Genomic DNA, 27633 nt, shown 5'->3' on the forward strand with positions numbered 1-27633 from the left:
CGAGCCCGTCGGCCGCGAGCCACGCCAGGCGGCCAATGGTCTAGGAAGGACGCTCTAGTCCCCGCCTCCACTTCAGACCCTCCCACGCCTGGGCCTCTCGGAGGTTTTCCCGGCGGCCCTTTCGCTAACGGCCTAGACTTCCGGAGTTAGGTGAGGTCCCCGGCGTTCCTTCCTACTTAAACACAGGCTGGGGCTGGAGGTGCGAGGGCAGTGAGCGGTGACAGTTGCTAGGCGGAGACCTTTCCGTGAAGAAAGATTTAAGAAAGGATCAGGATAGGCGGGTACGTGCTCATCCTTCTCCCACTTCCGGGCCTTTGCCGGCTTGGGAAAGCTGGGCGGAGAGATTGGGCCAGGCCCGGCGCGCGGGGTGGGGCCCGGGTGGGAGGCAGCGCCGCTCTAGCCGCCCCGGGGACAGAAAGACCCTCCCTAGTGTGAGCTTGCTACTCCGGGGCTACCCTCTGGCCGTCATCTGACCTCTCGCGCCTCCGAGTTGTTTAGGAAGGAACGGGTGATTGCTTTAGTAATATTTTCAGTAGTTATTGGATATCTCCATACGTGTATGTGAATATCTCCCGCCCTGACATCTCTGATGAGCACCACAGCTGCTTATCCAACTGCCTTGTCCATGGCCATCTGAAATTTCACACGTCTGAAATGGAACTTATGTCTCACTCTCCTGGCCTAACTTATTCCTCCTTCCGTCTTACCCATTTCAGTGAATGGCACCATCCATTCTATTGCTTAATCCAAAAATGTAGGTAGGATTGTTCCTATGGAACAATCTATCGGTAGACCCTGCCGACTCTACTTTCCGAACTGATCCAGAAGCAGATCACGTTATTCCTTTGTTTACAGCTTTCCGTGGCAAAAAAACTCCATAACCTCTCCTACAGGGTTCTGCTCTCTCATCACTGTATTCCAACCCCTCTGACTTTCTTTCTGTACCTCCAGTAAGTCAAGCTCGTTCCCACTTGAGGAATTTATACTTATTATTTCCTTTGTCTTAATATCTCTGCTCCTAAGTCTGCATGGATGGCTCCTTGTCATTTCGGTCTCAGCTCAAACATCAGGCCCTTGGTGAAGGCTTCCCTGGCCACCCAATCACTCTTTATTTAATTTGACAAATATGTTATATTTATTGTGTGCCAGGCAGTGTTCTAGATGCTGAGGTTGCAGAGGTGAACAAAGGAAAACCCCTGCTTTCTCAGTGCTGATGACCCATTCAGGAACCAGCAAACAGTGCAATCAGAGGTAGTGAGCAAAAGTGGGAGAAGATAATATTAGGGAGGTGGTGGAAGGGGCTTTGTAAGGACTTTGGACTTTTATCTTAGTACATTTAGAAGCCTTTGGAGGGCGATCTGACTTATTTTTTAATAGTTACGTCTGTGGCTTCTACAGGAGCAGGGCAGTTAGGCAACTGCAGTAATTCAGTCAAGAAATGATGGCTTGAATGAGGTTGGTAGTGAAGGTGGTGCAGTGTGGTCTGATGTCATTGTATTTCAAAAGCAGAATTGATAGACTTTTCAATAGTCTGAAAAAGTAAGGAGATGAGAATCCCAAAGTTTTTTTGTCTGAGTAACAGGAAGAACGGAATTGTTTACTGAGGTAAGGAAGACTGAGGAAGAGCAAGTTAAGAGTTTGGTTTTAACAGTTGCATTTGAACAGCCTCCTAGCCTTCCAGCTGAAGCCATCCAGTAGACATTGGTTATATGAATTTGGAGTTCAGGGGAGAGGCCTGGCCTGGAGATATAAATTTGGAGTCATCTAGCGTATAGTGTTCTAAACATAAAATTTCCTTTACGATTGTTTCCATTTTTAATTTTTTCATGGAAGCTTCAAACATTTACAGAAGTAGAGGAATTTATATAATGAACCCCCATGGACTTTATCAACCAGCTTCAGCAATTACCAACTAATGTCCCATCTACTTTTACCTATATTTTCTCCCCTTGCCCGATTATTCTGAAGTAAATATAGTTTATAAGTCCCTGGGACTAGATGAAGATCACCTCAAAGGTGAGTGTAGATAGAGTGATTGAACATTTAGAGGTTGGGATGATAAGGAGGATCCGCAACAAAGAAAACTGAGAAGCAGTAGCTCTTATCACTGATATTTTCATGTTTTTTTGTTTACGTAGTGTCTCTTCTCTTACTATAACATAAGCTCCAAGTTAACAAGGACCTTAACAGTTTCATTAAGACCTGCATCTGCATCACTATTTTATCTGTCAGGCACATAGCAGAGTCCCCACAAATAATAATTAAGAATACATAAATAAGTTACAGTGAGAACTGAAAGAGGGTTTAGAGTGAGGGGAGGTCATTTTGGGGTGGTGTGAAAGGCATGTGTGGAGACCCTGAGGCAAGAGAGAGCAGGGCTCGTTTGCAGAACTAGGCGAAGTCCAGCATGGCCAGGATAGGATACAGGAGGGAGAGTGTTGTCTTAGATGAGCCTAGAGTGGTAGGGGAACTACATATGTGTCAAAGGCTACATAGTCCTTTCCAGTCCTCACTATAGTCCTGCAAGGTAGATACTGTCATCTCTATTTTACACATTTGGGAATTAGAACTCAGAAAAGTTAAATATCCTGCCCAGGTTCACACACTTGCACCCAGCTGCACCACAGTCCGAAGCCCATGCTTTCCCCAGTCTTTCATGTTCTTCACATTTGTCACTTGTAACATTTGCTTTACCAAAAAACACCATGTTGGTTGTACTGTGTCCATTTTGACAAGATTTGGCCACAATAGCAGTTTGTATATTTCTTCTGGCTCATTAAAATGAGGCTCTTTTGGTAGTTATTTCTTCTAAGTAAGGGAATTTGCCCAGCTCAAAAATTAGGGGACAAAAAAGAACAAAACATTTATAATTGAAGGTACTAACAGGAAGCTTGGTTGATTTTGGTTGCACCTGGTGCTTTTTTGGTATCTTTTTCCCTAAATGTTTGCATGGCTTGCCCTCTTAATTCAGGTTTCTGCTGAAATGCTACTGCCTCAGAAAGACTTTACTTACCCTCTGAGTTTTAAAGAACCCCTTGGTGACTCTGTCTCCTTACTTTGCTTAGTTGTCATCATAGCCCTTTTTACCATCTGACTATTTTTTAAAAACAATTTATTCATTTGTTTACCTTCTCTCTCTCCCCACTGGAAAGTGAGGTCTAAGAAGGCAGAGACTTTTTCTGCTTCATTCACTGCTATATCTCCAGGGCCTCGAACAGTGCTGGGCATAGAATTGGTGCTAAATAAATATTTCCTGGATGAACGAGTAAATGAATGGATGGATAGCTTGAGCTACTTGGACCCATGCTCATTTGCATGATTGATTAGCTTCAAGTTTACTTCAAGTAGTAATCAAAGACTTGGACATTGTTGTTTTTCCCTTGCTTACTTCCTAGGAGATAGTTAACTGAAAGGAGTCTGCCTCACTGCTGGAACCAAACCAGATGCCTTCTTCCACTTCACCAGACCAAGGAGATGACCTGGAGGCCTGTGTTTTAAGGTTTTCAGACCTGGATTTGAAAGACACAAGTCTTATCAATCCCAGTAGCAGTATCAAAGCAGAGTTAGATGTCAGTACAAAGAAGAAATACTCATTTGCAAAGAAAAAGGTAAAATTGCTGTTGATATTTCAGGATCATGTAGGTATAGTTAATGTAGATATACCTAGAAGTAACTCATCAAGGTTTTCCTCCAGGGAGTGGAGGGCTAGTGAGACACTAGACTGATGCCATGTTCAAGGTAAGGTCTAGTCAGAGCCATTAGCCAGTAATCTTAGTTCAGTGTCAAGCAACGGAGAATCATAGGCAAGGTGTGGCTCTGGAACACTTATTTATGGTGGAGTACTTGAGGACAGATCCTAGACAGACGGGCTGGATTCCTTTTCCCACCTAGGGTATGGGAAGAATCCCAGGAACCCGGGAAACCTAGTCATAAGGAGAACAGACAGGCATTAGGGCAACTGCTGTCTAAGACTCCTGATCCAGTCCAGCTGGCAGGGCTCCGTTGGTTGGGAGAAGGAACAGAGCAGCCCGGAATGCTGCAGGCTTACTGAGGATTGGGTTACAGGGGTGGTATGGATGCTATTCTTCTATGCCATTTATTCTTTTTTTAGGGATCATTGACTAAACCTGCTGAAGCTCAAAGGAAAATGACTTGACTGAGGAAGTGCAATTGAGACTTAGTTTTCTTACCTCCAATCTGTTGTCCCTCTTTTGCAAAATCATCTTATATTGGCTCCATGTCAATGAAGAATAGATGTCTCTGCTTATAACTTCCTATCTACCATCCTTCTACCCTCATCTCACACAGATTTCCTTGAAAATGAAACCCAAAGGGTACAGAAAGGTTTTTTTTTAAGTTACTTTGCAATAATTTCAAACTTATAGAAAGGTTGCCAGAATTGTACAGAGGACCCCCAACTCCCCTCTGCCCAGCAGCTCCATTCATGTTTCATCAGTTGCCTCAAATGGCTTTTACATATCCACTCTAAGGTCACATGTTACCTTTAGTTGTTATGTCTCATAAGTGTTCAATCTGGACCACTTTCTCATTTTTTTCCCTGAAATCATGACTGTGACATTTTTGAAGATTACAGATGAGTTATGGTGTAGAACGTCTCATGATTTTCACTCATGTTTCCTTGTGATTAGATTCAAGTTATGGCTTTGTTAATAAGACTGCCCCACAAAAGATGCTGTGTTCATCTGGCTGCGTTCTGTCATGCAGTCACAGTGCCAATTTGTCCCATTACTGGCAATGTTAATTTTGGGTACTTGATTAAGGAAGTGCCTGTCGGATTTCTTTGCTATAAAATTATTTTTTCCCTTTTAATTATTCAGTATTTGGGGGGAAGTACTTTGAGACTATGTAAATAGCCTGTTCCTCAACCAACTTTCATCTACTAGTTTTAGATCCATTGATGTTTCTTTGCTGAATTATTACCGTGATGGTTTCTAAATGGTGATTTTCTAATTGCTTCATTCCTTCTAGATTTCTTACTTGGCATTCTTCTGTAAGGAAGAGCTTTCTTTCCTCCCAATTTATTTGTATCAGTGTGCATTCAAGAATTCTGTTTTATTCAGTGGGCTATAATCCATTACTATAATTATTTATTTTGATGCTCAGATTATCTCAGATTTGGCTGGGAGCCCCTTCAAGCTAGTATCTATGTCTTTTTGACTTGCCCTCATCATTCTTTGAACATTTCCTTACTTTCTAATTCAACAAGATGTTTCAGGGTCATTTGTATTTTCCCTGTCTCATCCCTGGAGTCAGACATTTCTTCAAGGAGCCCTGGTTCTTTCTAGTGGAGAATTGTCAAAAACCAAAACCTGGGGGCTAGGTGAGCTCATTGCTTCTCCCAGGACCTCTGGTGGACGGAGCTAGGAATATAGAGAGATGAATATACATACATCCATATGTATCATACACATACTTTTATATTTACTTTTATATCAGTGTAAATCAAATGAGTTCATACCATTACTTTCAGTTCCGTTCCAACATCACAAGGTTTATTCTCTCTCCAGTTTTTTTTTTGGCTGCGCTGTGCAGCTTGCGGGATCTTAGTTCCCTAACCAGGAACTGAACCCATGCCCTCGGCAGTGAAAGCGTGGAGTCCTAACCACTGGACGGCCAGGGAACTCGCTCTCTCTCTTTTTCATATTGGTGGAGAACCTAGCTCCATTTAGTCCCAATATATTGACTTACTTGCTTATTCCCTGTATGCAGTCTTCCCACTCTGCCAAGCTGCCTCCTCCACCAGGGCCTGCCTTCCCCACACAGGCCTCACCCACTTCTGAGCTGCCTTCCTAGCTCTGGCCTGCATCTCTTTCTTTTTTTTTTAGAGAAGTAATTTGTCTCTCTCTCTGTTTTAAAAAATTTATTTATTTTATTTTTGGCTGCGTTGGGTCTTCGCTGCTGTGCACGCGCTTTCTCTAGTTTCAGCGAGCAAGGGCTACTCTTCGTTGCCGTGCGCGGGCTTCTCATTGCGGCGGCTTCTCTTGTTGCGGAGTACGGGCTCTAGGCACGTGGGCTTCAGTAGTTGTGGTTCGTGGGCTCTAGAGCGCAGGCTCAGTATTTGTGGCACACGGGCTTAGTTGCTCTGTGGCATGTGGGGTCTTCCCGGACCAGGGCTTGAACCTGTGTCCCCTGCATTGGCAGGCGGATTCTTAACCGCTGCGCCACCAGGGAAGCCTTGGCCTGCATCTCTCTTGAACAGACCTCACACGGGCCAAGCTGCTGCTGGATCCTCAGTGCTTTGTTTCCGAGGCCCTAAAAGACCAGCAGCAGGCCACATTTACACTGGGCCTCCCATCTTGCTCAGGCCTGCCTGATGGCTTTTCGACAAAGGAAGGAGGAAAGAAGGAAAAAATTCAGATTTTATACAGTATTTCTTTAAGGACCATGACTTTTTGAGGCCTCGATGATAATGAGGCCTTGGATGCATACACCTTAGTTCTAAGTATAATACAAAGAAACACTTAAGTTGACATACACACCATCTCTCTCTCTCTCTCTTTTTTGCCTATACAGAAGGATTAACTGCAGGAGAGGCTAAAAAATGCCCTCCAGTGTAATTTCAGACGACCCCATCCTGATTCAGTCTGGGACAGTCCAGATAAGGTTGTGTACAGACTGAGGAAAGTCCAAAAGTGATGCTCCATATTTATAATTGTTATTCTTCAGAGTGCCCAATTTTGGGTGCTGTACTATAGTCTTCAGATGCATTAAGAAAATTGTTTAAAATATATATAGATACATATATATATATGTAAAAATACCTTTCCATTTTTTTCAGCCTTGAAAAAAGGCTGATAATCATAGATACCATTTAACTTCCATTTATACATCAAAAAACACCATAAACAAAGTTGAAAATGAATGACAAGCTGGGAAACAAATTTGGATAACTATGATCAACAAAAGGTCACTAAAACCACTTACAAATCAGTAAGAAGATAAGATAAATACCACAGTAGAAAAATAGGCAACAGCTATTAACAGGTAAGCTAGAAAAGAATATCAAATCAATATGAAAAAATATTCAACCTTAAATCAAAGATACACAAATAAAAACAGGATATTTCTTTTGCCTTTTATTTGGGTCAATATTAAAAATACTGACAAAAATTAAATACTGATTAAAAATGCTGTGGATAAAATGGAACCCTCATGCATTGCTGGTGAGTGTATAAATTGGTATGATTTTCCAGGTAGTTACTATTTCTCACAGTTTAATATTTCATGCTTCTTCACCTCCAAAACTTTCTTCTAAATAGTTATTCTAAGTAGATGGGTAAAGACGTATGGAAAGATATGTGCATGGCATGTTCGTTCACCATTGCTTATAACTGCAAATATTGGAAACAAAAAAAGCTCGCTCATTTAGAATTGGTTAAAGGAGTTATGGTGCATCCATAATTTTCTCTTCTGTTTAAATTTTTTTTAACAATTAGCCTAAATCCTCTTTATACAAATCAAAACATTTTGGTAGTCTTTCCAGTCTTTTAAAATGTACTTTTTAATGTAGTTGAGATTACATTGTATAAGCAAATTTTATCAGTTTTTTTCATTTAATATTATATTTTCCCATGTAATTTAAAACTGGCTGCTTAATATTCCATAGTAAGTATACTCCATAATTTCCTAGACCATTTCCTTTTTGGAGGAAGTTCAGTCTCTCGGGAAGTTCTTCTATAGAACAGTAGGACGTAAAACTAGAAATCCCTGTGGAAAGATAAGGGATTTCACTGAGACTTTCATTCTAGCCTGAAACCTAAGGTTATTTAACAGTGACATATTTGAAATTTAATTGTAGGCATTTGCCCTTTTTGTCAAAACTAAAGAACTTCCAGCACCTCCTTCTGAGTATAAAGAAAAATGGTGGAAATGCTGTCAGCAACTATTCACAGACCAGACCAGCATCCACAGACATGTGGCAACACAACATGCTGATGAGATTTACCATGAGACTGCTTCTGTTTTAAAGCAGCTGACTGTGACATCAAGCACCTCAAAGACTCTTAAATCTGCAGACAAAAGAAACCCTTTCAAAGAAGACCTTACCCATAACCATGAAGTATCTGCTTGGCTCCCTGATACAAGCTGCTTTAGCCCTGATGAGCTGTTAAGGTAAGAATTTCATTCTATACCTTTCGTTTAATTTAAAAAATGTTTTTCCAGTCACAGTGAGATACCACCCATCCACTAAAATGGCAAATCCTTAAGGCACAGAATTTCTCTACCGCCTAAACTAGGCCGATAAACATGTTCTATGTATAATAGAAGACCATAGCCTATGCGGTAGCATATACCCGCACAGCTTACAGTGTTCTCCGGGTTTCTCGGAAGCCATCCTAAATCTTATCTTCTCTAGGCAGAGGTAAAGAACAGAAAATTGTATTTTTTTCAAAGAGAAATCAGAAGGCCCAGAAATGTTGATGGTTCCTGTACCCTGAATAATGTCAGAACTTAAAAAGGGGGTTTTGTTGCCAAATGTGGTTTTCTGAGCTGAATGTTTTATAAAGTATGTTAAGTTTTATTTTATTTTATTATTATTTTTTAAAAATTTATCTTTGGCTGTGTTGGGTCTTTGTTGCTGTGCACGGGCTTTCTCTCTAGTTGCGGCAAGCGGGGGCTACTCTTCATTGCGGTGCATGGGCTTCTCACTGCGCTGGCTTCTCTTGTTGCGGAGCATGGGCTCTAGGTATATGGGCTTCAGTAGTTGCAGCATGCGGGCTCAGTAGTTGCGGTGTGCAGGCTCTAGGGCACAGGCTCAGTAGTTGTGGTGCATGGGATTAGTTGGTCCGCGGCATGTGGGATCTTCCCGGACCAGGGCTTGAGCCCGTGTCCCCTGCATTGGCAGGTAGATTCTGAACCACTGTGCCACCAGGGAAGTCCCTATGTTAAGTTTTAGAACTGAGGCATAGGATTAGAAGTTTAAATCTGCCTTTGAAAACCTCACCAAATCATAATATTACATAATTCTAGAGGACAGATTTCTCATTTTAAGCAATTCCTAAACTATTTGGTGAATAGAAAATGCCCAAATTTGATACATTTTTGTCACCCATGTTATGCCAGTTCCCTTTGTTTATCAGAAAGAGGAAGAGAAAGTTAGAAAGAGAATTGAACTTGGAGTCAGACTTGAGCTAGTCACTAAAATTCTTTGTACCTTTACGTTCTCGCCTCTAAACTGGAATAATAATGCCTGCTCTGCCTACCTCACAGAATTGCTATATGAATTGTATAAAATGATGATGGTAAGAGCACTTGTGAACTATAAAGTGCTATACAAATGTGGTCTCTTCACTTCTGCATGGCCCTGCTTTTTAGTTAGAAAGACAAAGAAAAGGATACATGAAACATTTAGCAGATGGTACGAGACAGGCTATATAATTATCACTTACAGTTGTATGGCTCAGACAGTAATTCATTACAGGAATTTAGAGAACAGGAAATAGATAGGCTCTGAAATAGATAAGCAGGTTTCGGAGACTCGGCCCTGAAATATGAAGAGGGCACTGAGGAGACAGTCACAGATTCCAGAGCTGGATGGGACCTTAATTATCATCTGTTATATCATTCTCTAAAATATGTCTGTATAACACTAGCTCTGGAGGATGCTATCAGGTGTTGAAAAGAGATACTAAAGACAATTAAGTTTGGGAAGCATTAGGTTAAAATGTTCTTTTTTGCAGGACTGCCCAGAGCCTTCAATAAATGAGGGGCTTTCACTGTGACTCTCAAAGGGGAGATATTATCTGCAGGATTTCTCAGACATGTGATTTCATAGAACAGCTTCAGAGCACACTTTGAGAAATGCAGTTTATTTTAGTCCTCCAGTTTTACAGATGAGGAATTCAAGGCTCAGGGATGATAAGACGCCTGCCCAGGTCCCATAACTAGTTAGTTAAAGTCAGCACAGTGCAGTAGAAAGAGTATGGGTTCTAGTGTCAGAAGACTGGTGTTCCAGTCCTGACTGTCACTTTGTAGCTGTCTCACCTGGGATGAGTTGGGCTCAGTTTATTCAGCTATAAAATGGGGATGATAATAACCTGTCTCATGGGTAACAGGATTACATGAAAAAATGGAAGTGAAACCTTTTTGTACAAGAGAGATTCAAAACAGATACTGCCTTGTGTTAGAGTATAAGCCACAGTGGATTAAAATTTCCAGCTGTCTTATGAAAAGGGGTTATTAATACCTATCTCATGGATATGATGATTAAACAAGGAAATCAAAGTAAGCTCACTTGTTTATAAAGGAAGGAGTTCAGTGCAGGTATTGTCTTCTTTAGAGCAAATACAGACAGGAATTGCTTCTCATTTCAGGGGGAGAATGATAGTTAGGAGCAAAGGCAGGCATGAGTTGCTCCATTAGGCCTTTCTTCTGAGTCTGCCTGGGTACACTTATGAATTGTGTTTTCCTTATGCCAGTGACTCAAATGCTTTTTCCCCTGTGGTTTTCTTTTTATAGTGGCCACAGCAATGGTGAAGGGGAGGTGCTACTTTATTACTGCTACTGTGACCTGGAGGATCCTGATTGGATCTGTGCCTGGCAGACAACTCTGTGTCAGCACCTGCACCTCACGGGCAAGGTAACACCTTCTCCCACACCCTATCCTTCACTGGACTCATCTTGCCTCCAACTTAGTTTGCAGAGGCTGTGCTTGAAGACCTCACCAGTTGGGTTCTTAGAAATTAGCAAATTCCTGCTAGGCATTTAAGTGGAATACTAAATAGCTATTAACATGATGTTTTCTGTTGGTGGGAGTGTAAGTTGGTACAGCCACTATGGAAAACAGTATGGAGGTTCCTCAGAAAATTAAAAATAGACCTACCATAGGATCCTGCAGTCCTACTCCTGGGCATATATCCAGACAAAACCCGAATCCAAAAAGATACACCCAGATGTTCATAGCAGCACTGTTCACAATAGCCAAGACATGGAAACAACCTAAATGTCCGTCAACAGATGAATGGATAAAGAAAATGTGGTACATACATACAAAGGAATACTACTCAGTCATAAAAAAGAACGAAATAATGCCACTTGCAGCAATGTGGATGCAACTAGAGATTATCATACTAAGTGAAGTAAGTCAGAAAGACAAATACTGTATTTCATTTATATGTGGAATCTAAATATGACACAGCTGAACCTATCTACAAAACAGAAACAGACTCACAGACATAGAGAACAGACGTGGTTGCCAACGGGGAGGGGATTGGGGGAGGCATGGAGTGGGAGTTTGAGGTTAGTAGATGTAAGCTATTATATATGGAATGGATAAACAGTAACGTTCTGTATAACACAGAGAACTATAATCAGTATCCTATGATAAACCATAATGGAAAAAAATATTTAAAAAATGAATGTATATGTATGTATAACTAAATCACTTTGCTGTATAGCAGAAATTAACACAACATTGTAAATCAACTATACTTCAATTAAAAAAAAATGGTGTTTTATAAGACTACATAAAGGCATAGACCAGGGATCAGCAAACTTTTTCTTAAAGAGCCATATGGTAAATATTTTAGGATTTGCACAAAAGCTGCTCAAACTTGGTGTCGTAATATGAAAACAACCATAGACAATATATAAAAGAACAGATATGGCCATATTCCAGTAAAACCTATGTAAAAGCAGGCATAATTTGCTGACCCCTTGCATGGGGAAATGTTCTTGATATATTAACTGGAAAAACATTTTATAGAACTGTACATATAGGTGTGATATCAAGTTGCTTCCTAATTTTCTTAGAACATGTCAGTCTTTTGCCATTTTGTGGTTTTGACATTTGCTGTTTCCTTTCCCTCTTGAATGTTTTTTCCCCCAGATCTTCACATGGCTTGTTCCTCACTTCAGATCTCCCCTCAAATGTTATCTCCTGAGAATTCTAATCTGTCTCTCTCCAAACTTTTCTATTCCCTTCTGCTGAAAGAATTTCAAAAAGTTTACTACTATTGGAGAGTATAATCTCCAAACCTCATCATTCCTCTCTCCAAACCTCATCACTTTCTATTCCCTTCTGCTCAAAGAATTTCAAAAAATGTACTACTATTGAAGAGTATAATCTTTGTTTAATTTGTTATAATCTATCTCCCTTGTAGAATATAAGCTTCATGAGTACAGAACTTTGTTAATCAACTGATATATTGTCAGTGCTAGAACGGGGCTTAGCACATAGCAGACGGTAAATATTTGGAGAATGTTGAGTAAAAGGATTAATGTATGTTTGTAACAAAACCACAAGTGTGTGTGTAAAAAGATGGAGAGAGTGGTAAATATCAAAATGTTAGTTGTGATTATCTCTACGTGATAGGACTATGGATTTTTTTTTCAAATCCTCGATGATTACATATATATATATGTGTGTGTATATATATATATACACACACACACACACACACACACACACATATGTGTGTATATGTATTTTAAATCAAAAGGAGGTGAACTAGATTCCCTCTGAGATCACCTCTGGTTATGACGCTGTACTGTCTTAGGCCTATGTTTCCCACACATGTCCTAGGTTTTAATTCCCTAAGGCAATTATTTGATCAGTCAGTGATATTTTTCATACCCATGTTGTTTTATAGATAGTGGCTGAAAGCTTCTTTTACCTCATTCAGTTCATCACCAAGTCCTGCCATTTCTGCCTCTAAAATATCCTTTGATTCCGTTCACTCTGTCTTCTGCTTCCACCACCTTAAACCAAGCCCCACCCTCTCTTACCTAGTTCATTTCAGCAGCTTCCAGACTGCTCTCCATTCTTCCATCCTTGCCCGCACTTAATCATTTTCCACACAGCAGCCAGAATGATCTTAAAAGGTAAATGAAATCATCTCCCTCCCTCCCTCCTCACAATCTTTCAGTAGCTATCCAGTGCATTTAGAGTAAAACCCAAATCCTTAACGTGCCCTTAGTTTCCTGGATTATTTTGCCCCTTAGGCCTTTTACACTTAATCTGATACCATTCTTTACTCATTACACTCCAGCAAAATAGCCTTTTAGTTTCTTGGAGCCCTCAAAGTTTTTTGGTGCCTTTGGGCCTTTTTGTAAGAAAATTCTCTACAAGGAACTCTCCCACACCCACTCGGGTTCTCCTATCATAATTTTTAATCAATCTTCAGTTCTCAATTTTAATGACACTTCCTGAAAGACATCCTTCCTGACCTTTAATCTAAATTCAGTTTTCCAAATACACTTTTTCATTGCCTCTTGCAGTGATTTTTCATAGCACTTGTCAATGTGTGACTTTTGTCTGAATATCTGTGATCTTCCTTAAGTCTGTAAGCTCCCAAAGGGCAAAAACTATTTATTTTTTAACCACTATGACCCAATTCCTAGCACAATTGCTGGCGCATTGTAAAAAAAAAATTCAGTAAACACTTGTGGCGTATATATGTTTATCACCATCTCTATTTAGAGAACACCTTGAAAGATGGATATTCTCTCACAGTAAACCTGAGCCTACAAAATAGGAAATCAATTTGTTTCCTTGGTTTGGGGCCGATTTTTATTCTTGGCCCAGCCCAAGGTGACCTAGCAGTGAGGGCCTCTGCCCACAAGGTGGCAGCACCTGCCTGGATCTAGTTCCAAATTTTAAGGCTTCAGCCAAGTTTTCAAGTTTTGTGTTGGTAGGAGATTTGGCAGAATGTTGGCATTTGTAAGGAAAGAGGAGAACTTGAAAATTCTAGAATTATGGAAAGAAGCTTTTGATCCCTTTGCTATACATTTCTTACTGCCTCAAGAAATTTGAGGGGATGCATTAGAGGCTTTAGAAAGGAAAAATTGCAAGATTTGGACCCAATAAGATATGGTTTTGAATCCCAGATCTACCACCTACCAACTCTGTGCCCGTGGGCAGGTTACTTGATTTCTTTAAGCTTCTGTTTCCTTTTCTGTCAAATGGGAATTTTGATATCTACTTTCCAGGAGTATAATGTAAAGTTCCTGTCTCATACTAGGTACTCAATAAATGCTAACTATTGCTCTTCATCTCTGAGGTATAAGGCCTTCCTCACCTAGCAGCTACTTTGAAGGTTTCAGTTGAAGAATCCTTCAACAGAAGTTGAAAGTCTAGTGCATGAGTTTAGAGGTTGCTCTGCCTCAGGTATTTAGGGAGTGTCTGTGCTTGTCTTTTATTTGGGTTCTGAGATTAAAATAGCATAGGAAAGGGTCTTCTGACCTACTTAGGAGACAGGTACACAGACCTATGTACCTCTTCATCATATTTGCCCCCGTCAGAGACAGTTTTAGGGTAGATTTCCTGACCCTTATGCTGGTTCAGCTCTATTTTTCTATGTTGTCCCTTAAAAAAATACGAGTCGGTAATAGGTGCAGTAGTCTGTACAGCAGAGATGGCATATGCTTCCTACTTTCCTCTCCCAGCCCAGAACAGGCTTCAATAGACTGCACTCCTCTTTCTCAAGGAGCCTGGATGTGACTCAGAATGCTCATCATGGAACTCTGGAGAGCCACTACTAGTGAGTTGGCCCTGGCTTGTGAAATGAATCCCATTTACATCCATGCCCTAAAGAATTGAATCAAGTGAGGCAACAAACGAAGTATCTTCTCTAGGCCCTAATAAAAGGGGAGCTTTTAAAATTTTTCAAATTCTAATGCATTGGTAGGTATCATTGCTATATAAATAACAATATATAACGAAGTGGTAACAATATAAGACCCTGACTTAAATTACATCTCTTTCCAGAGAATACCATGATATACAGTGTTGCACTTTCTTACTTTTCCCTAGAAAGCTAGCTCTGTCTAGAGATGATCCATCTTTAAACTTATCCAGAGGATTTTGTGGTACCAGAACAAGTAACTTTGCAGGCCCTCCAGAGGATTGCCTCTTAAGGCAGGGGCCTTAACCCAGGCTTTAATGTCCCCTAACCAGTGAAGCATTTCAAAGAGAATAGAGGGTTTGAGAAGCCAAAAAGCCTCAGATTTGGATACACATTCATTTGCTCAGCAAATACATATTAAATGCCTACTGTGTGGCAAGTACTACTCTAGGCACCGATTATGCAACAAAGAACAGAAGAGACACAAGCTCCTCCTTGTGGAATTTGTATTCCAACGGGTGGGTTTGCAGTGGTGGGCTTTACCTCCAACACTGTGCCGAGATGTGCTCACGTGCATTCCCAGCCCTCAGATGTGTTCTGTGCTTTAGGACTTGAGGACAGCAGTTTTTCATTGTTGACTCTTTTTCATGTTTTATCAAGATGAAGAAGTTGAGGTTCAGAGAGGAGAATTAATTTTCTCAGGGTCACTTAGCAAGTAAATGGCAAAGCTGAATCCTGATCCTACATCTGTTGACCTGAATTTAAGTTTTGGCCACTGGGCAGCTGGAGCTCCATAGCAAATGGGACTTTCCAGTTGTTCTATCCATTTCATTCTCTTGTTTGGCACACGTTAACTGAGTACCTCGTCTGAACTATGGGCAGTGTGCCATTTTAGAAAACTACAAGCATCCTGTGTGTGGTAACACTTTCATGTCCACAGCAATGTTTCTGCTTTTCCTGTTAAACTCATTGACACACATGAACCTGTTCTGCCCTGCAGAGATTTGAACCGAGCTAAGAACAGCCTGCATTCCCTTTCTCTCACTGTCTTGTGTCTCAGGTTCGAATTGCTACAGAAGGAATCAATGGGACAGTGGGTGGAAGCAAATTGGCCACCAGACTCTATGTAGAAGTCATGCTTTCCTGCCCATTGTTTAAGGATTATCTGTGTAAGGACGATTTTAAGGTAAGAGAAATTGAACATAAAATGGATCGAGAGCCATTTGCTTCTGCTTCAGTGCCTCTTCGCACTCCAGGCTATGAAGAGGATCACTATAGAGAAGTAAGCGGTGCTGGACAGAACACCCTTTTCTGGCTAGGTCCCGAGGCAGTGCAGGAGAAGGAGCATGCCCGTTCCAGTTCGTCCACCACGTCACCACGTGATCACGGGCCTCGGTCTCCTTTTTTATAGGATAAGGACGTCACAGCTTATATATTCTATAAACTCTCAAACTGAGCCGTGTTTGTTCATTTGAGAGACCACCTGGCTGTATCAGAGGATCACTACGTGTTTAGTGAACCTGGTGGGATCAGATCTGCACTTCACACCACACAGGGAATAAAGCTATTGCTCTCCCAAGAGAGCTGCTTTGTTGGAGTGACTTTATGCTTTAGCATCATGGGTGATAGAGGTAGTGGGGAATACCTCGCTAGTGTTAGTGCTGGTGATGATGATAAGAAAAGAAAAGGTTGTAGCTTTAAAAGCTGGGTTGTAATCTTACATGTTGAAATTGCTCAGTGGTATTTCAGTTTTATAGTTAAATGCTTATTGCTATAGAAACACCTTTTCAATTTGACATTTTTGCATTGCTTATTGCTATAGAAACACCTTTTCAATTTGACATTTTTGCACATGGTAGATACACAATAAATAAGTGCCAAATATAAGAATTATATATCTGTTGTGTAATAATAGGGTAGCTGAAGTATTAAGAAGCCTCAAATTAGGAACAACTGTTTCAGTGGGAAAAGGGAGTTAGAGCATAGAATGTTCCAGATAATTTAACTGAATAAATTATCTTATACCTGGAAATGGGACAGAAAGACTGTATTCTGTTTTGTTTCTCATTGGCTAGACCAGCAAAGGAGGAGCTTGCTGTTTTCCAGAATTGCGTGTTGGTGTGTTTGCAGAGATTGTGCCCATGGGGATCAGTCCCAGTAGGATCTCCTATAAGAAGCCTGGTATGCTTGCTTTAAGAAGAAGTATTTTCCTTTTCTTCATAGGGACAAATCTTAATATAGAGACAAATGTGAAAGCTAGACATTCTGATCAGCAAGAGTTGTGATGAGTTCTCTCTTCAGAGTATCTGTGGGGTGGCTAACACTTGGGTCATTCAGTGCTTAAACTGGTTCTTCTCTTTGGTGCTCCGGTGATTGGAGACTCACTGCTTAGAATGACTTGGCTTAGTTATTCTTTTTGGTGATGGTTTGGCAAGAAGTTGTTTTCTTTCCAAAGATAACAATTTGGAAAGAGTGTAATTACTTGTAAATAGTTCACCAACTGAATAAAACACAGGCTTTTTGCTACAGGAAGCAAGTGGCTTTCAACACCAAAGCAGTTTGTTTGCAAGTGCTCTAGAATGTTCTCTTTGCCCCTCCCTCACGGGTACCGTAGATGGTTGAAAGACATTTGTTTGGCTGGGTTTTTTGGTTTTGTTTTACTTTTTACTATGAAAAATTTCGAACATTAAAAAAAATAGAGAAAACAGTACAGTGAACTCCCTTGTACCTCTCCCGCAGCTTCAACAGCTATAAACTCATGGCCAGCTTTGATCTGTCCCCACCCCCTTCTCCCATCCTGGATCATTTAGAAGAGAATCCTGATGTCATGTCATTTCATTCATAACTATTTTAGTAGATATCTCTAAAAGATAAAGGTTTTTTAACAAATAAATAATTGTAAAACCATCATCACATCTAAAACATCTTAACAGCAATTTCTTAATGTTATCAAATATCCAGCCAGTGGTTAAAATTCCCAGTTATCTCATACTTTTTTAAGTTTGTTTCTATGAGGATTCAAGTAAGGTCCACTCATTGTGATTGATCACTATGTCTCCTAAAGTCCCTTTTAATCTAGAGATTCACTTCCATCTTTTATTTTCCCCTGCAGTTTATTTTTTGAAGGAATTAGATCATTTTGCTTATAGCATTTCCCACAATCAGTATAATGCTGATTGCATCTCCATGGGATGTTCCTCTGTCCTCTGTATTTCCTATGAACTGTAGTTAGATTTATAATAGTGCTGTCTAATAGGAATATAATGTGAGCTACAATGGAATTTTACATTTTCTAGTAGCCACATTTTAAAAAGTAAAAGGAAACAAGTGAAATTAATTTCAATAATATGCTTTATTTAATGGAATGTAGCCAAAATATTATTTCAACTTGTATCCAGTGTAAAAAATTATTAATGAGATATTTTACTCTTTTTTTTGTATACTGAGTCCTTGAAATCCTGCATCTATGTCACCCTTATTACAGCACATCTCAAGCCACATTTAAAGTGCCTATTAGCCACATGTGGCTAGTGGCTACCATATTAGATAGCTCATGTCTAGACTTGATCAGGTTCAGGTTTGATTTCTTTTTTTCTTTCTTTCCTTTTTTTTCCCAAGTCTACTTCATAGGTAGTATTGTCCCCTTTCATCAGGAAACAGAAAGGTCTGGCTGGCTCTATGTTCATTTTTTTAACTTGTAAATATTTAAAAAGAAGGCTAAGGGTTAAACCAGAGGGAAATGAGAGTAAGATACAAGCATCTGGGAAAAGAGACTCATGTATGAGGAGAAAAGGGCCAAAAAGGGCCATGTCTGCTTAGTGTCCCTACCTTGGCAGGAGGCAGGATGACCACAAACAGCTCTTCGTTGGCGCTACAGGACCTTGCTCCGGAGCTTAGGGGAGAGTGGGCTCCAGGCAGTGCTTTGCTGCTTTCATTTGAGCCAAGTTGTTTGGAGGCACTTCTTTTAAGCACTTCATGTGAGTCACTCTCTGGTCAGGCCTCCACAGGGCCAGGAAAGTAGCCACAGTAATAGCAGCAGCAGGAACAGGCTGGGTTCCCTGCAGCTCCCTGTAAGGAGAAGTCTTAGCAGATTTCCATGCTTCTCATCACAGTTTTGAACCTCCCTTTCCACCCCACTGTTTTGGTGACTGTGTAAATTATGTGACAGTAACTTATAGAAAATCTGGCCTTGTTACATTCTCCCTTTAGTCCTAGGTTAAGCAGGTAGGAGTCCAGATTCCTTGGCCGTGCTCTGGGTCTCCAGCCCGATCTGGGTACCCAGCAGTTTCAGGGGGTTGTTGGGATTCACCCCTGAGCGGAGCTGTCAGGCTGTATCATGAGTGGTGACTCAAGGACCAGAGCGCCCCCCGCCACCACGTGAGGTATGGTGGCCAAATTCACCAGAAGTTCCTCACAAACTACTGAGATGTCTGGACCCTAAAGATACAGGAGTATTTCTATCCTAGAGAGTAGAGGAGGCAGAGGGCCTCACCGGACAGGTTCTTTCCTTTTAGTCTCCTTGCATGTTACCTATCTTCTTCATCTCCTTTCTCTCCTCCTTCTTCTAGCGTTTCATCCTTTTCTCTCTCTTGCCTTCTTTCTCATATTTCATTCCTGCTGTCAGCCCCTCCCGCCCTTTTCTCTTTTACTCATGCACACAAACTTAGACACATTCTTCTTACTCTTTTGTATTTTTAAAAAACTTGTTCCAACTTTGTTCCATAACCATATGCTCACACCTACCTGTGCCAGGGTTCTTAGCCTCGGACTTGACGTTGGTATAGAACAGTTTATAAAGCCTATAGTCAAGCATGTACATGCCCAGGCTCCTCCATATACAGTGACAGTAGAACACTGGCCATAACATGGACCGGAAAACCCACATGGCAGTTTATATCCCTTCTGTCTGGCTTTTTTTTTTTTTTTTTTTTTTTTTTTTTTTTTTTTTATGCGTTACGCGGGCCTCTCACTGCTGTGGCCTCTCCCGTTGCGGAGGACAGGCTCCGGACGCGCAGGCCCAGCGGCCACGGCCCACGGGCCCAGCCGCTCCGCGGCATGTGGGATCCTCCCAGACCGGGGCACGAACCCGTGTCCCCTGCATCGGCAGGCGGACTCTCAACCACTGCGCCACCAGGGAAGCCCCCTGTCTGGCTTTTATTATTGGGTTAGGCCGAGTATGAGGATGCAAAATTCTCTGTTTCTAAACTGCCAGGTCTCCACAGTGCTCATCTTAGGAGGAGGGAGAGTGAGGATACATGGAATTACTAAATTCTTCCATTATGATCATCAGATAGTGTCATTTTCAGACGTAATTGTAATTATGAGAGGAAAGGTTTAGGTGGGGAGAAACAAAGCAAATGGAAGTCATCGGGCTGGGCCAGTTGTAACTGGGTTTTGTTTTTGTTTTGTTTTAACTGATTTTTTTGTTTGGTTTAAGGAATCCATTTATCCCCAGGTGAATTTCACAAAGAAGTAGAAAAGTTTCTGTCTCAGGCAAATCAAGAAGAAAGTGATACTATCCTACTGGACTGCAGAAACTTCTATGAAAGCAAAATAGTAAGTAAGAACCAGAACTGAGTTCCCACAGCATAGCATGTTTCTGAAGGGGACGCTGTGCGCCCACCTGTGGCTGAATCAGTGGCTCTCCTCCCACTACTAGCAGCATCAGAGAAAACCCAAGACTTCAAACTCAGAATCTGGTGAGAAAGTCTAAGAAAATATGGATTAAAGACATCTTGGCACATAATGGACTTTCTGGCTCCCATATGCCTACCCCTGACATGTGTCAAGGATCTTGTCAAGTTTGCTTTGGGCAGCCTCTCCAGTTCCCCTGAGGTCTCTGGTTGGGTGACCCACAGCCCACCAGCCTTGTTTCTAAGTTCCAGATTTTGAAGTTTGAAAGGCTAGCGTGTGGGATGAAAACAGCAGGGAGCAAGTGCTTCCTTGCCAAGGCAGGGGTGGGGAGTGGTGTTTGACACAGAAAGCAGCTTTGTTCTTACCAGGTATGTTTTTCTGATCATTTTCTTTCTGCTGCTCCTATATTGTAGGGACGGTTCCAGGGCTGCTTAGCCCCAGACATCAGGAAATTCAGTTACTTCCCTAGCTATGTTGATGAAAATCTAGAACTTTTCAAAGAGAAGAGGGTGCTGATGTATTGCACTGGGGGCATCCGTTGTGAGCGGGGTTCAGCCTACCTCAAAGCCAAGGTGAGTCACCACCCTTAGGGCACTGCAGGCATGGAAGTGAAGAAGGCTCCACCCACAGCATGTGTGGAACTTTCCAATCCCCACCTTCACTCCTTCTCCCACACCCAGCCAGCCAGGGATTTATTCTCCCCAGCATAGAGCTTCTAAGTATAAACTCTGAAGTTCTTAAATCTCAAGATGTGAAAAGCACTCAACAGTCTTAGAGACTCATCAAGTACAAAAGGGAAAGATTAGTTGATATCTCCCTTTTCCTAATCCTTTTGCTTGATCCTGAGAAGAGCAAATTCAGTAACATTACATGTCCTAACAGGTGTCTTCCTATATTTAGGGAGCAGCAAAAATAGTTGGGCTTCCCAGGCTCTAGAGAGTGAAGGCCCTGACTGCTGTCCCCTCCCATCACCCTAGTAGGCAAGATCTGCCAGTTGGTTCCTTGCCCCCTTGGTCAGCAGTTCTTCACTGTCCCGCAGCGGGAGCCAGGAGCCCCATTTCGGCATTCCTACAGCATGCTGCTCCTCTGTGGAGCTTCCTACTGGTCTCTGCGAGTCTCCTCAAATTTCCTCTTGCGTTTCCACACATAGGGAGTGTGCAAGGAAGTGTTCCAGCTCAAGGGTGGCATCCACAAGTACCTGGAGGAGTTTCCTGATGGTTTTTACAAAGGGAAGTTGTTCGTTTTTGATGAGCGTTATGCCTTATCCTTCAACAGTGACATAGTGTCAGGTAGGTCAGCACAGACACAGAACCTACATTCATGATCAGGCACACCCTCTGTATTAACCTTCTGGAAGACAGACCAGTACTGATTACTTGAAGAATAAAGCAAGGGAAAAGGAGTACGTAGTACCACCATTTCCTAACAGAGTTGGAGATGCAGCAGTGGAGCAGACAGGATTTTGGAATGGAAAATAATTTTATCTTTAGTTTCATAACCCCTCACTAAATATAGTACTTCCTTCAATTATGAATGTAAGCAGCAAATCAGTAGTATTAGATGTACCTGTGACTTTGTTATCACTAGAAATCACAGTATTTTCATATATTACAGCTGCTGTGAATATTTCAAGATAGCATTTATGTCCATCATTGCTTCAAAATGGAAATAGTTATTAGGCGCATCACTAAGTCTTGTTATAGAATGTGTTAACAAGTATTTTACTGTATCCCAGACTTTAAAGAATATTTCGTTATTTTGTATTTCTATATAATTGGTTTCCTTTGTGATCCTATGTATTTTATTTTATGCATTGTAAAAACATTTTTCTAAGACAGAATAGTCTTCACTAGACTGTCAAAATCATTGCACAAGTAAAAGAGCCCCTAATTAGACGGTCTGTGGACACGTGTGGTGTGCACTTTCGAGTGGTGGGTGGGGCATTCCAAGGGGGAGCTGAGCCTAGGGCCAAGGCAGGAGGCAGGGCTGGCTACAGGAAGCCTGTGCTGTGACTGTAGTTTGGAGTCCACACTAACATATGGTACCAGATGAGGGCGGTCAGTAAGAGAAGGATGGAAATAATCCTTAAGAAAAATGGATCCTCCCCCTGGATGCCACCATTTTGAACGGGAAAGATCACAGGCAGACAACCCTAGTGGCTGTCAGAATTTTCTAGAACTCCTGTGATCAGAGGCTGAGATTGAATTAACACTCAGATAATGAATAAGGTGGGAGTCTGATTTCCTCTCCCCTTTCTTCTTGATCTTTTTATTCATTTTAATGGTCTTATATTTGTGTCTTATTGGAAGCAACTTCAGATCTCTTATGGAGCTAGATGGAGCAGAAAGGGGAGAGAGAGGGCCCAAAGGTAGCTTAGATAAGCTAGGTAAGGAGACTTGAAGAATGATGTTATCCATGGTGATAGGAGGTCAGCAGGGAAAAGGGGCTGAGAAAGTAGATAAGTTTTAGGAGTTGTGTGGCCAAGTGTCCTCTGGCAAAAGCAGGAGAACCTCAGGCCTGGGGAAGAGGAGTGTGGACTGCAGAAGCCAAATGTCAATGTGGGATTATCTGTATTCAGGCGTGTGGTCTCCCAGTGCAAAAGGGAATGATCTAAAGGAAAAAGACCATTCAACAAAGGGTGCTTGGCCAGCTTTGGACTGGTGAATGGAAGAGAGAAACGTTACTACCTGTTTTCTAAATGAGAAAAAGAAAAATGGGTCAGTGAATGCTGGAATCAGAAGACAATTCCCAGAAGCAACCTCCCCCCAAAAAGGTGGGGGTGGGGGAACCTTGTCTGTTAGAAGACAGGAGACTTACACTATTTAGAAACCTTCCTCAGACCCAAAAGGTACATTAGATGCTGATGAGCTAAGGGTTATATTTAGGAACTGGAGAGTTGCGTCTGCGTGTGCATGTGGTATGTATGTGTGTGTGTGTACACGTCTGTTGTGTGTACACGTGTGTGCTCATGTGTCTTTATAACAAGGCTTTTCTTTCTTTCCCAGAATGTTCATACTGTGGGGCCCCATGGGACCAGTATAAACTGTGCTCCACTCCCCAGTGCCGCCAGCTCGTCTTGACCTGCCCTGCCTGCCAAGGACAAGGATTCACAGCCTGTTGTGTCACGTGTCAAGACAAAGGGAGCAGGCAGGCTGCAAGCCCAGCCCAGGGCAGCTTTAAAGAGGAATGCGAGTGTACAGCCCGACGGCTACGCGTACCCAGGGAGCTCTTACAGCAGGGGCGACTCCCTGCGAGCCCGGGGCCCAGGCCAGGTGATGATGAGGATGGGCCATGCTTACATGAGCGGCCCCATCTGCCTTTCCCCAATCCTTCACAGAGCTAGGTTTGGGGCGACCATGTATTGGAGAATATTAGGGCTGTTCCAGCAGAGAAACAGGGAACTCTAGTGCTGCCAGAGCCACCATGGCCAACTGGTCACCATGTTGGCCACCTGTCCTTCACAAGAGGAGGGAAGAGGGAGTTGGGTGCTGACCTCTTACTGGAGACATTCTGACTCAGAAGATGCTAGAGCACAGAAAAAGGTGAGCTGTGTAGGATCCCAAAGCTGCTGAGGGAGAGAGCCTTGAGCCTGGTGACCAGGTCATGCCCTTTCTGTGCCATGCAGCAGGGCTGGGAGTAGTCATTTTTCTCATCAGCAAACCTGTCTATCCTGATGGCAGAATGTGAAAGCTGTGGCCCTGGAAGTGGACTCCTCGGAACCAGGCCCCTTAGGTCAATCTGCCATCTACCCCTACCCTTCTCTCTTCTCTGCTAGCCTCAGAGCACTAGACGAGGATCTGAAAACTATGGCATTTGGCCCACCTCCTTCTGTAAATAAAATTTTATTGGAATAGCCACACCCATTCATTTACATATGACCTATGGCAGAATTAAGTATTTACAAGAGAGACATTATGGCCTGCAAAAGCTGCAGTATTTCCAGGCGTACCTTGGAGATGTTGTGGATTCAATTCCAAACCACCGCAATGAAGTGAGTCACGTGAATTTTTTGGTTTCTTAGTGCATATAAAACCTACGCTTACATTATACTGTAGTCTGTTAAGTGTGCAATAGCATTATGTCTAAAAAAACAATGTGCATAACCTAATTTAAAAAATTTATTGCTAAAAAATGCTAACTATCATCTGACAATGCAGGGTTGCCACAAACCTTCATTTTGTAAAAACTGAAATATCTGCGAAGCACAACAGAAAAAGGTGCGCCTGTACTATCTGGCCCTTTACAGAAAAAACTTGCCACCCCTAGTCTAGACCAACAGCTCCACTGATGGAGCAGATGGTCTTAAAGATGTGGTCCACCTTCATGTTTCACTGGTTTGGTTTCTATGAGAGATTTCATCTGCTTTCCCCAACACCCACACTCTTAGCTCTGAAGTATTCTCTTTGAGAGATTCACATTAGCTCGATGACATTAATACTTGGGCAGTTTTTAGGTGAACACCTCAGAATACAAGACATTCTGTGTGAGGTTATTCAGCACTGCTGTGGTGGTTTCCCAGCCTCTAGCTACCATGTCAGGCGCATGTCCCTGGCCCACAAGTCCCAAGAAACACATGCACAGCCATTCTTAGACCAACAGATTTAATATTATATTGCAGTTTCCATTAATGCAGAATACAGCTGCAATTGTGTTTCAAGGAGAAGCCGAGTGGGGCTGGCCGTTCCTGCAGCACGGAGCCACTCCTGGGTCCATCTGCAGCCTCAGTAGACACTCCTCCATAGTGGTGAGGCCCTGACTCCACCTCTGGTTACCCTGTACTGTCCCATCATTACAGTTCCATGTGCAAGACTTCCTTTTTCGCCAAAAGCCTCTCTGCTCAGTGCTCTGCAGCTTAGTCTGTGCTCGTCAGCTCTTTGGCTTGTCCTTTATCATAAGATTTGCTGAATCACTCACGAAAATAACTCCCCAGGCAACAGAAATACTAGTTTAACTGGCACCGTGGTATATTAAAAGGCACAAGGGCAGTGTGGCTTAACATTTTTGCTGGATCCTAAGAGATGCACGTGATGTTAAGGGATCCAGCAGAAATGCCAAAATTACATTTTCAGAATAATCATCTTGGGTGGTTTGGCCAGGTTTCCTAGTTCTTAAATATCTAGATTTTCTTCACCACTGACCTTTGGAGGCTTAATTTACAGGCATGAGATCAGCGGTGACTTGTCTAAGAAGTGATGCGATAGGTAGTTGAAGTCTGTAAGCATAAGCCATGATGGACTAGAAATTTGTCTCTCTAGTGATGTGCCTCACATAAGGCATTGGCCCACTGTGCAACAGAGAAAGGTGTTTTCAAGTATTTGGCCATAGGTTTTCACATCCATCGTAAGGTTGGCATTCGATAAGGAAAAATTTCTTTCTGACTCCAGTATTAAATTGTAAATAAATCCCAGATGTTCATAAAGAACACCCAGGGAAATGTTTGTCGCCTGGAATTGGTTTTAAAAAAAAAAAAAAGGATGGTTTTTAAAATTTGAGACTTCACCATTGGCTTTTTCTATCATTTCCTCATAACCAGCTTAAGGAATCTCATGTTCTTTGATTCCTGGCAGAGCTCTGTGGCTTCAGTCTTTCTGTCTTTCTTGAGGGGAAAAAAATTGTGTTCTTGATCCAGAAATCAATTTAGCAACTTTAATCTTGAGGTTCTTAAAATTTAAAGGAGAATTAATAAAGAATGATGATATGTTCTGTTTGCTAAAGAGCTAAGATCAAATTTGTAATAAAATATTTTATAATGCTTTTAAACCACATGGAAGAGGGTGCTGTTTGTTCATGTTACATATTTTAAATATACCTGAAACACCACACAGCAAGGTCACCGAAACTGGGCTCCTGCGGTTAAGTCACTGCTGCTCTAACATTGTCTTCAGTAAGGTCTGCCAGTTTGGGGGCTTTTTAGTTTTTAAATAATAACCGGACTGAACTTCTGTGACTAAAGAAAAACTTCACATTCACCATAGTTTATAAAATTTTCAACTACAACCACTAGCGAACCTAACACCTTAGTGTGTAAAGAACTGAACCACAGCAGGGTTTGTGCTGGCATTTGCCTTCCGGTTTCCACTGCAGAGCACAGCCTATCGGTAGAACACGTCCAGTTCAAAGGCGTGGTCGGCACCCGCACACACTAGACGCCACTCCGGCACTTGGGAATGATGGGCCCGGTCAAGTCTGCCAGCCTCCTCTTCCTCACTGGAAAGGAATGGAGATGAGACGTGAGCCAGCTGTCCCTGTGCACCCGAACCACCACCGTGGCTCTGAGAGCGCCAGGAAGCTTCTTGACAACTTTGCTCAGCAAACTCTGATGTCTGGTGTTTATAAAGGACAGCTTGTGAGCCTTCACTGAGAGGAGGGTCTGTAGTGGTGTAGATTCGTTCATAAAGTACTTCTAAATCGCTGGCCATACAGGTATAAAACCCACTTTATCCAACTCCGCTGCTGTCCTTTGTGTACAGAGGCCCCGAGGCTGAAGATCCTCACTCCGGTCAGATAAGATTTAAGTTCAGTCGATCTTAATGAGATCTTAACCTGCTGGAAACATTTCCCCCAACTCTTCCTCAAAGCTCTTGGCCTGCCTGTGTAAACAACAGTGTCTGCCCTGAAGGTTACCCTGTATTATCTGTGTCCCCTTATGGTCAACCTTGACATTTTCCCAGGGGCAAGACAATATCAGCCCAAACACTGTTCACATAACAAAGTAGTTAAATGTAAAGCAGGAGCCAGGGGGTTGCAGGCTGGGGTCATTAGCGGACAGGATGGCGGGGATGGTTGGAGGGGCAGGTAGGGCTCCCTTTGTTATAGCAAAGGGAGAGGGTTCGAAACAAATTATAGTGTCTGCAGATGAAAACCAAGTAGCAAGCTAGATCAGCCACAAGAGAAAGGTTGGTCAACGACTGTGGAGCCGGTAGGTGGCAGTCAAGTGGGCTGCCGGTGTGGCAGAGACAGGAAGCTATTGCGAGAGGAAAAAAGTCTGTCTATACTTAGGTGTCTTCCAGTTCCTGAGCTGAGCAGGCAGACCTCAGATAGACGCTTACGGGCTGCAACAAGAACCGAACTGAGGCTAGGCGCGGGTGTGGAGGGGCGCAGGGGCACACAGGCTGCCCAGTCTGGGGCCTAGAGTTTAGCCTTTGCCTGAGCTCCTCCCCTCCCCTCCACCCGCCTTGAAAGAACAATGAATGCAAATCAGTGGGCAGTCTCCTGGAGAGAAGACAGTGTGTCTGGCCAGATTTCTGGAGACCATCAGAATGTCCAACAGCTTGGGGGAAGATGGGGGGGAACAAAAACCAAAGCCCAAAGAGCAGAAGTTTGCCCAGAGTGACCAGAGGGTTTACATGACAGGCTTGACACGTTAGCTGAACAAGCATTATACCCCTTTTGCACTCAACCCCTCGTTGGAGCC

General features: G+C 42.3%; 2 protein-coding genes across 5 annotated transcripts in view; one reads left to right on the plus strand and one right to left on the minus strand.

The window, feature by feature from the left end:
* The first annotated feature begins 19 nt into the window (after nt 1–19).
* On the plus strand, nt 20–25984 carry TSTD2 (thiosulfate sulfurtransferase like domain containing 2). Of its 4 annotated transcripts, none has more exons than XM_032636051.1 (10): nt 20–150; nt 3396–3608; nt 7820–8133; nt 10480–10600; nt 15646–15771; nt 16661–16766; nt 20023–20141; nt 20633–20791; nt 21370–21508; nt 23225–25984. In XM_032636051.1, exons 2-10 carry the CDS (start codon nt 3444–3446, stop codon nt 23560–23562), a joined length of 1587 nt encoding a protein of 528 aa, XP_032491942.1. In that variant the 5' UTR covers nt 20–150; nt 3396–3443; the 3' UTR covers nt 23563–25984. The 4 variants fall into 4 exon arrangements, with proteins under 4 accessions (XP_032491942.1, XP_032491941.1, XP_032491944.1 ...); XM_032636050.1 differs by having other exon boundaries at nt 145–281; XM_032636053.1 differs by having other exon boundaries at nt 149–281; nt 20041–20141.
* TMOD1 (tropomodulin 1) overlaps nt 24800–27633 on the minus strand; it is an 80554-nt gene continuing 77720 nt past the window's right edge. Inside the window, exon 10 of the mRNA XM_032636056.1 lies at nt 24800–26426. Within this exon, the coding sequence (XP_032491947.1) occupies nt 26362–26426 (65 nt within the window). The 3' untranslated portion in view covers nt 24800–26361. The remainder of the gene's footprint in view (nt 26427–27633) is intronic.

Source organism: Phocoena sinus, chromosome 6, assembly GCF_008692025.1.
Source record: "Phocoena sinus isolate mPhoSin1 chromosome 6, mPhoSin1.pri, whole genome shotgun sequence".
In the NCBI taxonomy this organism is placed as follows: domain Eukaryota; kingdom Metazoa; phylum Chordata; class Mammalia; order Artiodactyla; family Phocoenidae; genus Phocoena; species Phocoena sinus.